The sequence below is a fragment of the Mya arenaria genome, chromosome 2 (assembly GCF_026914265.1).
Source record: "Mya arenaria isolate MELC-2E11 chromosome 2, ASM2691426v1".
Taxonomy (NCBI): Eukaryota; Metazoa; Mollusca; class Bivalvia; order Myida; family Myidae; genus Mya; species Mya arenaria.
In genome coordinates, this window is record NC_069123.1 from 49,325,939 (window position 1) to 49,338,803 (window position 12,865).

At 36.5% G+C, this 12,865-nt stretch overlaps 2 protein-coding genes across 7 annotated transcripts in view; both read right to left on the reverse strand.

The window, feature by feature from the left end:
* Positions 1-871: 871 nt before the first annotated feature.
* LOC128215454 (serine/arginine repetitive matrix protein 5-like) lies at positions 872-2,989 on the reverse strand. The gene is made up of 2 exons (XM_052922141.1): positions 2,631-2,989; positions 872-1,379 (listed from the first exon to the last, which is right to left on the reverse strand). Exons 1-2 carry the CDS (start codon positions 2,987-2,989, stop codon positions 872-874), a joined length of 867 nt encoding a protein of 288 aa, XP_052778101.1.
* A 3,967-nt stretch (positions 2,990-6,956) lies between these two features.
* Positions 6,957-12,865, reverse strand: part of LOC128225239 (uveal autoantigen with coiled-coil domains and ankyrin repeats protein-like) — a 35,128-nt gene continuing 29,219 nt past the window's right edge. For all 6 annotated transcript variants that reach the window (XM_052935338.1, XM_052935342.1, XM_052935341.1 and 3 more), the window contains 2 exons: positions 11,424-12,083; positions 6,957-7,094 (listed from right to left, as the gene is read on the reverse strand). In XM_052935338.1, the coding sequence (XP_052791298.1) occupies positions 11,436-12,083 (648 nt within the window). In that variant the 3' untranslated portion in view covers positions 6,957-7,094; positions 11,424-11,435. The remainder of the gene's footprint in view (positions 7,095-11,423; positions 12,084-12,865) is intronic.

Here is a 12,865-nt window from a genome sequence, read left to right on the forward strand (position 1 = left end):
TGACGGAGTCTATAAAAATTCAACTACAACGACAAAATACCTTTGATTTTCCACATTCAAATTGAGCCTATATTCGCAAATGACAAATAAAAAAATAATAGCCGGGTTTCAATATAAATATATATTGTAAAAATTCGTAAAAATGCAACTTAATTTTAAACTCTCTTTATTACAACTATCGATAAAAACAGGTCTGTGAAGTTGGCGCGTAGCTCGTACATCAATGAAAAATTAAATACATTGGTCGACCTGGATCGTACATCGAATTTGTTATTTAGCCAACGACAATCAACTTAAAGGCCTAGTTTAATCCTTCTATTAGAGACCCCCCCCCCCACCAACAAACCGTGTATTGTACACAACCTCTGATCTTAATCTAATTGCCTAATTGTCTCATCAGATCTCTGCTGTGTAGTTTTGGAGATTTCATTATAGAAATGGAACCTAAATGGCCCTGAGCCAATAAACAAATGAACAGGAAATTGGCCCCTGCTGTGACATCAGTGCATGTAGCAGTAGATGCACAGCAGGGGATTGTCATGTCAAACATTCCTTAAACTAGGCCTTTAAATCACGACCATTTGCACACAATATAAAGATTCACACACTATCAAATTCAAAAAGCTATTGGCAATATCAAATTTTTTTTTGATAAATAATCACTATATTATAGAAAGAAAAAAGTCAGACAAAATTAATTTCGAGCACATTTGCGTTGTGTTGGTCGGTTTGCTCGCATACAGTGAACCTATTCTCTTACATTATGCTCATTACATTGGCAAAAAGCAAATATACTTTTTAAATTCTCAATCTCAAAAAGTTTGGCTGTTTATATCGTTTCTGTTTTAAAACAGTTTCATTATTATGACATTTATCGCCGTTCGTCGTCGGTGTCTGAGTCGGGCGAGTTGCGCGGTGGTTTGTTCCTCCAGGGATCGTTGACCGGTGGCGCCGCCTGTCTAGGAGGTGCTGGAGTACTAGCGGGCGCAGGGGAGAATAAGTCGTCGTTCCTTGGAGTGGGGTCTCTGCGTGGAGTAGGGTCCCGTCGTGCTTTAGTGGCATCACGACGGTCATTTTTACGCTCGTTATCTCTACGCGGCGGAGTTTGTTCACGATCTCTGTCACGACGTTCATACTCACGCCGCGGCGGAGTGTTGTCTCGGTAACGATCCGGTGTGCGTTCCCTTTCCCGATCCCGTCTCGATGGAGTCCTATCCCTACCCCGATGTGTTGATGAGCGCCCTCTGTCTCTGTAGGGCGGTGTACGGTCACGGTCTCGTCTGTCGTCGTACTTCGGTGATTTCCCGCGGCGTGGGGGACTCTGCTTGTACTTGTCACGTCCACGACTGCGGCTACGTTTATCACGGCGGTCGTCGTCGCTAAAGAACAGACGACAGGGAAAAATATCATATAAAGGTATCAGTGTGCATAATAATAGTTACAAAGTAAGAATAACTGTAGAAGTGTATATACTTCATAAATCATCCCTTTTGGGGTAACTGTGTCTGCAAGTAGACTGTACGTCTTTAGCCGGGACAGGGTTACTTGCATGCGTTTGAATAAAATGCATCAATATCGCCATCTGACAACTATATAAAAAATAAAGCATAATCCGGACGCCGAAAATGCATGTACATTTCATATATATATATAATTATATATATATATATATATATATATATATATATATATGTATATATATATATATATATATATATATATATATATATATATATATATATATATATATATATATATATATATATATATATATGTATGCATCTTACATATACTAATATATACTATGCATACTAAAATGAAATATTATTATTATTATTATGATGGGAAAGTGTACTACGCTTGGACTAGTTTGTTTGGGTAAGGAATGGATACTTCTAAACCACATCGCATAGTTTCAATAGGCATCCTAATGACCTAGTTTTCGATGCTTCACGACTCGTAGTTTTCCTTTTTGTACTAGACTTACACTTTATTTAGGCAAACGCTCTTGCCAAGTTTGATGAAAATACGAAAACAATGTGTCCTTAAGTGTTAAGACTGTCCTGATATAATACAGAGGCACACATTTTGATTGGATTAATCATATGACTAGACCATGTTTCATACAATTCGGGTGAACTTGTGGCATCTACAGTATTAACCAGATTCGTTGATTTACTTATGTGTTCTACTTTTTTTTTACATAGCTCCTACTTAAACTTGGCCATTTCTAAAGAAAATGGGGCAGACAATCTGATCGCAGGATTACTACCAATGATTTCCAGGCATGTATTCTAATGATGTATTGTTTGTTTCCAAATGCCTAAAAAATGAACTGCAGTTTCACTGATCGCTCCACGGCTGTAACCCCAGTGTGCTATACTTTCTTTGATCGTTCCACGGCCTTTACCGCCGTCCACTATAGCTTCACTGATCGTTCCAAGGCCGTAACCCCAGTTGACTGCAGTTTTACTGATCGTTCCAAGGCCGTAACCCCAGTGTGCTATACTTTCTTTGATCGTTCCACGGCCTTTACCGCAGTCCACTATAGCTTCACTGATCGTTCCAAGGCCGTAACCCCAGTGTGCTATACTTTCTTTGATCGTTCCACGGCCTTTACCGCAGTCCACTATAGCTTCACTGATCGTTCCAAGGCCGTAACCCCAGTTGACTGCAGTTTCACTGATCGTTCCAAGGCCGTAACCCCAGTGAATTGCAGTTTAACTGATCGTTCCAAGGCCGTTACCCCAGTGAACTGAAGTTTAACTGATCGTTTCAAGGCCGTAACCTCAATGAACTGCAGTTTAACTGATCGCTCCAAGGCCGTAACCCCAGTGAACTGCAGTTTCACTGATCGCTCCAAGGCCGTAACCCCAGTGAACTGCAGTTTCACTGATCGTTCCAAGGCAATAACCCCAGTGAACTGCAGTTTCTCACATCGTTCCAAGGCAGTAACCCCAGTGCACTGAAGTTTAACTGATCGTTCCATTAGCAGTAACTCCAGTGCACTGCAGTTTCACTGATCGTTCCAATGGCGTTACCCCAGTGACCTGCAGTTTCATTGATCGTTCCAAGGCGGTTACCCCATCGAACTATAGTTTCACTGATCATTCCAAGGCTGTTACCCCAGTGCCCCGCAGTTTCACTGATCGTTCCAAGGCAGTTACCCCACTGAACTATAGTTTCACTGTTCGTTCTAAGGCAGTTACCCCACTGAACTATAGTTTCACTGTTCGTTCTAAGGCGGTAACCCCAGTGAACTATAGTTTCACTGATCGTTCCAAGGCAGTTACCCCACTGAACTATAGTTTCACTGTTCGTTCTAAGGCAGTTAACCCACTGAACTATAGTTTCACTGTTCGTTCTAAGGCAGTTACCCCACTGAACTATAGTTTCACTGTTCGTTCTAAGGCAGTTACCCCACTGAACTATAGTTTCACTGTTCGTTCTAAGGCAGTTAACCCACTGAACTATAGTTTCACTGTTCGTTCTAAGGCGGTAACCCCATCGAACTATAGTTTCACTGATCGTTCCAAGGCAGTTACCCCACTGAACTATAGTTTCACTGTTCGTTCTAAGGCAGTTACCCCACTGAACTATAGTTTCACTGTTCGTTCTAAGGCAGTTAACCCACTGAACTATAGTTTCACTGTTCGTTCTAAGGCGGTAACCCCATCGAACTATAGTTTCACTGATCGTTCCAAGGCAGTTACCCCACTGAACTATAGTTTCACTGTTCGTTCTAAGGCAGTTAACCCACTGAACTATAGTTTCACTGTTCGTTCTAAGGCGGTAACCCCAGTGAACTATAGTTTCACCGATCGTTTCAAGGCCATTATCCCGGTTAACTATAGTTTCACTGATCGTTCCAAGGCTGTTACCCCAGTGCCGTATAGTTTCAATTATCATTCCAAGGCTGTAATCCCCAGTGTGCTATAGTTTTACTGATTGTTCCACGGCTGTAACCCCAGTGAACTATATTTTCACTGATCGTTCTAAGGCGGTTACCCCAGTGAACTACATTTTCACTGATCGTTCTAATGCGATTACCCCATTGAACAATAGTTTCTCTGATCGCTTTAAAGGCTGTTACCCCAGTGAACTATAGTTCCACTGATCTTTCCAAGATGGTTACCCCAGTGAACAATAGTTTCACTGATCGCTTCAAAGGCTGTTTCCCCAGTGAGCTATAGTTCCACTGATCTTTCCAAGATGGTTACCCCAGTGAACAATAGTTCCACTGATCTTTCCAAGATGGTTACCCCAATGAACAATAGTTCCACTGATCTTTCCAAGATGGTTACCCCAGTGAACTATAGTTCCACTGATCTTTCCAAGATCGTAACCCCAGTGAACAATAGTTCCAATGTTCGTTCTAAGGCTGTTACCCCAGTGAACTATAGTTCCACTGATCTTTCCAAGATGGTTACCCCAGTGAACAATAGTTCCAATGTTCGTTCTAAGGCTGTTACCCTGAACTATAGTTCCACTGATTTTTCCAAGATGGTTACCCCAGTGAACTATAGTTCCACTGATATTTCCAAGATGGTTACCCCAGTGAACAATAGTTCCACTGATCTTTCGCAGATGGTTACCCCAGTGCACAATAGTTCCACTGATCTTTCCAAGATGGTTAACCAAGTGAACAATAGTTCCACTGATCTTTTCAAGATGGTTACCCCAGTGAACAATAGTTCCACTGATCTTTCCAAGATCGTAACCCCAGTGAACTATAGTTCCAATGTTCATTTTAAGTCAGTAACCCCAGTTTCAATAATCATTACCACCACAGTGGACTATAGTTTCACCGTACTTTCAAATGCGATAACCCAAACATTTATAGATAATGTCAGTTAAATATTAATTTTATCTGTGAGTTGTCCTGTGGCGTCTTGGGACTCATTGAGTCTGTTGAGCTTTCATCTATGTGGCTTAAAAACGGTCATAGTCTTGTCTTGGCTCATCCTTGAAGACTTCGTTACATTCTTAAAATTATAAAGACCACATCATAAATAAAAAATATAAAATATGTTCTTGTAAACATAAATATATCAATATATAAAAATGTAAACAATTTATGCCAAAAAACACACATTAATTAAAGGCCTTTTATGTCATGTTATTCACATAATTAACCAAGCTTAAATAGATTGTGTAGACAATGGGGCCTCCATTTTAAAAAAATAAAGTGTTTGACCAAGTACATAAAATGACCCATATTCAACTTTGAATACTCTGTATATGAAGGTAAACATTCTAAGGTTAGGACTAAAGTTCTACCCTTTCCTGCATATACAATCAGAGTCCCATTCAAATTGGACCTGTTGTTTCAGAGAAGTAGTCCAAATGAAGTTAGATAAATTTACCATATTTCTATCAAGTAAAAACATTTTAAAGGTAATACTCCCTCAAACCTTCAAATTAACATGCATACAAACCATTCAATGTTTGCCTTACCCATTCACCTCAAAGGCAGTCAATTTCACTTTCATATAAAACTAATATATTAGTCAGCTCCACTTAGCTTTAAATGTTTTTTAAATGGTCACATTTTTTTTTATAGCTCGAGAGATATTGATGAAAGAAATACATGTTCTTCATAATTACATGCCTTACTATATGGCATGAACAGGTTAAATTATACCTCATTTGGACCAGTTGATTCACAGTTGCCTGGACACATATTGGGAAATCCAGACAGTCTTTTAGACAGTCCAATATTAGTTTATACCCCGCCTAAATTAATAGACCTGACATGAAAAATTAGAAATCTTTCATTGATTTTATTTCTTAATATCGTTGCAATAGAAACAAAAAGATCTACTGTACACTAATAAAATATAATAGAAAACATGAAATAAATAAACAAACAAATAAAATTAGGTATTACTAATCAGTTCCTGATGTATGATGCTTGCTTAAGTGTCGAAAATACAAGTGTGCCATACCAGGACATTTCATTGACAATGAGCAAAGTATTTAAAAAAGAACGCAACTACTAGATAAAGATATTCAATCTTTTTTACCAAATACCTTCTTAAGTTTTACACATTATTATTCAAACTTGTCTAAGATAATTATTAGTAAGTAATATAAAGATTACACTAAGCACTTATGTTAAGATGAAAACATACACTGGACGGAAATTAATGAATGAGTAATTTTAAGACAGTCATTCATTGTAATAGTAAACTTAATTATGTTGATTTCTAAACAAACATGTAAAGCATACTGCAGAAATGCATCTATGTATTTAAAAATAAATAGTATTTTCTAATTTATAAATGTATGTACAATTATCACAGTTTAAACAAAACCACAGATAGAAAAGCACGGTTGTATGCTGAATACCAAGTAAGGCTCTGGTGTCAACAATAGTTTTTGTTCAAAAAAACTTTTTTCACAAAAAAATCACCCTTTGAATAACAATATCATTAATCAATATAGAATGAATTTGGACTAGCACCATCTATAACAGTATGAACGCAAACATTACACAAAAGAAGGACTCATTTTGATTATAGCAACAATAAGAATTATAACAAATATTTTTTTTAAGAATCAGCAACTTTAGGAGTAATATGTTGTGTGATAATGAGAGATATTGCATTTACTATGACAATATTATAGGTGTCCTTTTTTCATGAAAAAAAAAATTCTATGTAATTTTAATTTTCGACAATAAAACATGAAACATAAACAGGCTACAGTTCTGAAATATGGGGATGAGAACATCTTAAACCAACGGAAAAATGACACTAGACTACCAGGAAACTTTGTCCACATCATCACTGTTTCCTGCTGCTGATTTAACAGAAGTCATTGAAGGATTTCTAGACCTAGTTGGTGTGGACTTCCGAGACTCTGAACCTGCATTAGCATTTCCAGCTGAATTGTTTGTCCCTTTTGGAGACAGACGTGCACTGTGTTTAGAACTGAGATTTCCTTTGTTTCTCGGCGACTCCACAAGAGTTTTTTCCACAGGGGATTTAGGTTTAGGTGAAACTATGGGTGTGGGGTGTCTATCTGCTGTTTGTTGTCGGGCCCTGACCTCCCATAGTTTGTACATGAGCTTGGACTTCCACATCAGCCATCTATGGGAGGAAATCAACAAAAATATAAAAACAAAAGTAATTTCACTATGCTATTATTTACACTGCATCAGACGTTTCTACTTTAATTAATGGAACTTTAATTCTATAAATTAATTAATTTCATATAAAAAAGGATATTGATCTTATTATAAATGCTAAACAAAACTTATCTATAATCTTTGAAATAAAAATTATTTTTAATTAAATATGTCTATGAAGTACAATTCAAACAAATAATGTTCATTTAGAATTTTGTCATTGCATATTCAGTTTGTATAATGCTAAAAACACTGAAAACAAAGTCACAAACAAATGCTAAAAATAATACAACTAAGTCCCTGAAACAAAGTGCAAATAAAACTATTTAAATATATAACAAGAGCTGTCACAGAAACAGCATGCTCGACTTTACCGCCTCTTTCATTTTTAAGGATTCCAAAGTTTTAGTGAGACATTAATGGATCACTGTAAAATTAGATTAAATGGAAAACCTTAACCAGAAATCTTAGCCAAATAATAATTATCATAGTTGATTGTTTACAATTTCAATTCAATACATCAAGTAGTTGCTGAGTTATTGACTGGTAATTGTACTTACATGCAAAACCTTGACCAGAATTTCTACCATAATTTTAAGTCTAATTATAAAGGGGCAACATTTATTCAATATGCATGATAGAGTTATCTTAAATGATTAATTAAAAAGGTTTGATGGTTTGGAGCCCTTGTATAAAGTTTCAATGCAATACATGGAAAATGTGCTGTGATATTGAATTAAATGTGGTAGCAATTGTAAAACCTTAACAAGAATTTCTAAGTCGAATAATAAAGGGACATTACTTGCAAAATAGAGTTATCTAACTTAGTTATTGAAGTAAGTTGGATGGTTGATTTAACGTTGTATAAAGTCTCCATGCAACACATCAAGTAGTTAATTGCTAAGATGTTAACCTATGTGCGCTTACATGCAAAGAAGTTAATCAGAATTTCTATGTCAAATAATAAAAGGCAATTATTTGCGTTTTATGCATGATAGAGTCATCAAACTTAAGAAATTAGTTGGTTGGATTGTTGGGAATGTGTGATGCTAGGGTGAGTAGTATAGCTCTCCTTATTCTTCAAATAGTTGAGCTAAAAATGAAGCATATAAGACAAGAAATATCACGTTCTGAATGAAATTAAAGACAAGACACATAGATATAATAGAACAATACAGTCTAAGAGGACTCATAATTTACCAGTACCAATTAAGTTACATAATAAAGTTACCAACAATTTTAATGTGTTGTATTTTTTAATTAATAAAAATGCATTAAAAGAGAAAATATTCATGGCACCAAATTATGTGCTTTCCCTTCAAACAGAGTTGGTGAGGTTTTCAGGTAACATGCATTGAGGTATGAATCATCAAACTAGGAATGAAAAGACTAAGGGTTTTTAAGACAGATGTTGGACTAGATCCACAACCACGCAAATAAACTAGCAGTTCAGGCAAATATGGATAAACGTCCACAATTACTATACAGTAGTTATTGATGTAGCTACCCATGTGCCTTTTGTTTCTAGGAACATGTGTATTAAATTTCATTTAAACATCTTGAACCTTTTACAAGTAATAGCACTTTTTTAATGCAGGTGACGGTAATGAAATAGAATGCAAGCCTCTGGTTTTTCCCTTGAAAGATATATGCCAAGCTTAAAATAGTAATGAGAAATAAAGATTAGAATGGTTTTAGTTTAAGCTGTACGTCTGCACCCGATCTGTCTGATGTAACTATAAATATTGCATGGGTGCAATGCAACAGAAGCCTAGGTCTGCCTCCACCACCCAGCTCCAGGGTAACACCACAAAGGTCAATCACATAGTGGGCTGTGACCTGCAACATGGGTGTCTTTGTCCGGATGGGTAGGGGTCTCTGGATTAACATTTATGGGGTTGCCAAACATGTCAGGGGGAGGATGGCTTTTCTCTGGGAGCCTAGAATCACATGGTCATTCTTGACTTCAGATTGCAAGTTACAAGCAAGATGACAGCATAAAAAAGAACCCATTTGATATAAAATACATACTTGTTACTTGACTATGTATTGTGTTAAATATTATAATCATGTACATTACAAAGGGGATATTATGATAGGAGACTTTTCTGGTGCCCAGTACCACCATGTGTATAAGCCCATATCCATCAAGACCACGTAGCCAAATGCATATTTATACACAAATGAGATGTTATACAGGTTTTTAGAAAAGCATCCTATCATAATATTCCTTTTATAGATATGTCTATGTTTGATTATTTTCCATATTTACACAGACTTGTAACCTTAAGTTTAAACAAACAACTTGGATTTTACACCACATTTTCATTCCAAAAATGGTGTCAAAATGAATACCATTAAAGATTTAGACCATTTTCTTGAATATGGACACAAATCAGCAATTTGAATACATTTCAATATTTTTTAGGAAATACAGTATGTTCCTGAATTTTTTTTTGTTGTTTAATAGAAAATTTGTATTGTAAAAAATAAAATGAACATCAGTGAGTCAAAGCAACACTCAACACACGCTACTATGCTGATACAGGTTTGAAAAACCACAGTAGGGTGATAGCGATTTTTTAAAAACAGCGTGCTGTATTTTAACTGTTGGATAAGGAAAAGAAATTGATAGGCATATACAAAAATAAAATATTGGTGTGACTTAGCAATACATGTACTTTTCTTCAAAATTAAAATAAGCAGACTACAATGTGAGGCCAATATATGAGAGAAGCATGCAGCTGAACCAAAGAAGATCCATGGCTTATATAGCAACTACTGTGACACAGACACAGCTGAAAGATACTGCCTGCTAGGACCGAAGACAGAAACAATCATACAACATCTTACATTCATCTCTATTCACATAATACCTCTATATCATCACAACACTTAACCAAAATAAAGATGCTTTAATCAAGACTCTCCATGCTACCTTCATTTTCTCCATTTTGTTGATTTTCTCCATTTTGATTGCTAATGTACGAAATGCTTGTTAATATTCATGTTCATTTAAATTGATTGTCAAAGTTTACATATTTTTTTTCTCTAATATATAAACACGTGTTTCATCGTAATAATGGAAACAAGTACTATAATATGTAAATCTAAAGCAAACCCTACCATATTTCAACATAATTATTTGGCATAAAAATGGTGAAAGTGGACGACAATATCCATTGTAATCATTACACAGATACATGTACACATTTAAGAGTGTCCAAAGCATGAGAGATCTGTGCATGTGATAGCCTGCAAACTCAGTTAAAAAGACAAGCTCACATATTATCAGTTTTTATACATCGAATAATTCACACTCATAAATGGAAGAAAAATGTCCAGGATTATAAATCAGAAATTATCTTTAATTTAAAACTAGCTTTTCCACTAAGTAGACACATGGATAAGATTTTGCTTAACTGCTAACTGATTAATCCTTTAACTTCTAATTTTACAAAACTGAGTTCAACCAAATCTGTGAGCCACTGCCTTTATTAGGTGCCGATTATCAGCCCCAACTTACTTGTAAGCATTATAGACGCCCCAGTTATTGACCCCCTCTGGGGAGTTACCGCGGTTACGACCTCTATCATCGTCCTTGACAAACAACGGGTGTGACCTCCCGACCATGGGCTCAATAGCCCGCTTGATATCATCTATCTGCTTCTGGAGATGTTCAACTTCCTCTCCTCGCTAGCATGGGAAAAGGGGAAGAAATGGGAGAATGGTGAAAAATGGATGAACATTGTATGATATGATTTCCAGCTCACTCGCCTTGCAATAAGCAACTTGCTGCATGCAATGCCATGTCTAATGATTTGGCAATACAGTCACTGACCTAGCTGCAAACAGAGGTTCTTGGATAGGGTGTGTTAGCAGAAAAAACAGTAAAATAAACTAGGAACTACAAAAACGTTAGACCAATCAACAGAACAATAAAAAGTCCAACAAAGAAGCCAGAGAGGAAAGTAAGAATTGTGGTTTACATGAAATAATCTGTTATCTTATTTTACATGGATTTTTCACAGTCATTTCTGTTACTTTCCTTTCTGGTTTAGGGAAAAGGCTCTACTTACATCCTGAAAGAAAACCATAAAACTAGGAGTTAGAATTAAGGGATGTTATATGACAAGAAATATCTTCTCCATGCACATTTAAGGGTTGGTTATGTCGTTATGGTCCTGTTTAGAAAATATCAAAATAAGAATAACATTTTCTAGGTTATATACAGGCTAGGCAGGTTAGCAAGTTCACCATGTCAAACAAAGGCTTTTCTGTAGCACCTTACCAATTTAAACATTTATACATCATCTAATCCAGAATCTTGATTGCGTGGTGTGTTGCCTTGTGCATTTGTAGGTGTCTGGTTGCCAGGAGACTGGTTTCCCTGGCCACGGTTGCCAGGAGTCCTGTTTCCTTGACTCCTATGACCAGGGGATTTCTTGCCATTGTTGGGGGTCTTAGTGCCTTCTGACCTTCCAGTCTGGGGTGTTTTCTTGCCCGACTGGCCAGCTTCTGGTGATTTGATATCTCCCCTGGGCGTGGTTTTCCAGTTGTCAGGGGTAACATTGCCAGGGGTTTGCCTGCTGGTGTCAGGTTTCCCACCAAATCTGGGTGACTCATTCACTGCCTCATCTACAGCTTTGGGAGAGGGGGAGGGTATGTTCATGTTTTTTAAACCCTTTGACTCAAAAGGACTCTCTTCTTCCCTTTCTTCTATGATTGGCTGCTGGGATGGTCGACTTGCGTCAGTCATTCTCTGGCGTGACCTGTCCTCTGATTGTGGTGTGTTAGGGTAGGTGCCCATGGAGCCAAGGTCATCCCAACCAAGCCCTGTGTCAAGGTCGTCCATCTGGCTCCTGTGTGGAGGATCATACTTCAGACTGCTGCCACTCAATATCTTAAGCTGATTTATTTGTGCCTGCAAATCCTCAAGGCCTGTGATTCGCTGAAAATGGAACACACAACTGTTCATCTACAATTAAGTTCCCTCCAACTACATAGAATTGTACCCTTTTTCATGTTTTGTTTACTGTTAAGTCCTCACATATTTACATTATCTCCACATAAACAAACATCAATTTGTATTATTGATTTATACCTTTTTTTGGATAGAATAAAAAAATAAACATGAATGCATATTGTGGCAAAAAGTTATATGTGCATTACAACAGTATGTGTAAGAAAATGCACATTGCCATGACTTAGGTGTCATAATGGTCATTTTGGACAGGAACATGGTTCTGAAATATATTCTGCCTGTCCATTCCTCAAATATTACTTATATACTCCTTGATTTTTTTCTCAATTCTTAAACGTGAATTCTATATCTACTTTTTTTAAAAATCTTATTTAATGTCTACTGTGCTCAATGCATTATATGGTGTATTTGTCAATGGTATAAAAGGATTTTGACTACATCTTTTCTATAAATGAGCAAACTAGATTTAAACAAACTGAATGAACTTAGAAATAAATCAATAATACAAGCTAAGGTGCAACAAGAGTTTCTACACACATGCAACACAGTACAACATTCATAGTTTACTCAAAACACATCTGAAAAGTCTACACATGTATTAAACACATAGTTATTATAGGTAAGACTTCTTGAATTAGTTCACAATACGTATATAAGCCCCATCATTATAAAAAAATCATAATACATAAGGTCATTATATTAATGTCGTTCATTAAAAAACACTTACTAATATAGCTCTTGTTAAGAGT

Coding starts and splice junctions, on each gene's coding strand:
- LOC128215454 (XM_052922141.1), bottom strand. CDS start 2,989: ATGGAACGATCAGTTAAACTTCAGTGCACTGGGGTTACTGCCTTGGAA. Junction 1,380..2,630: donor GAACGATCAGTGAAGCTATA/GTGGACTGCGGT, acceptor TCTGTTCTTTAG/CGACGACGACCGCCGTGATA.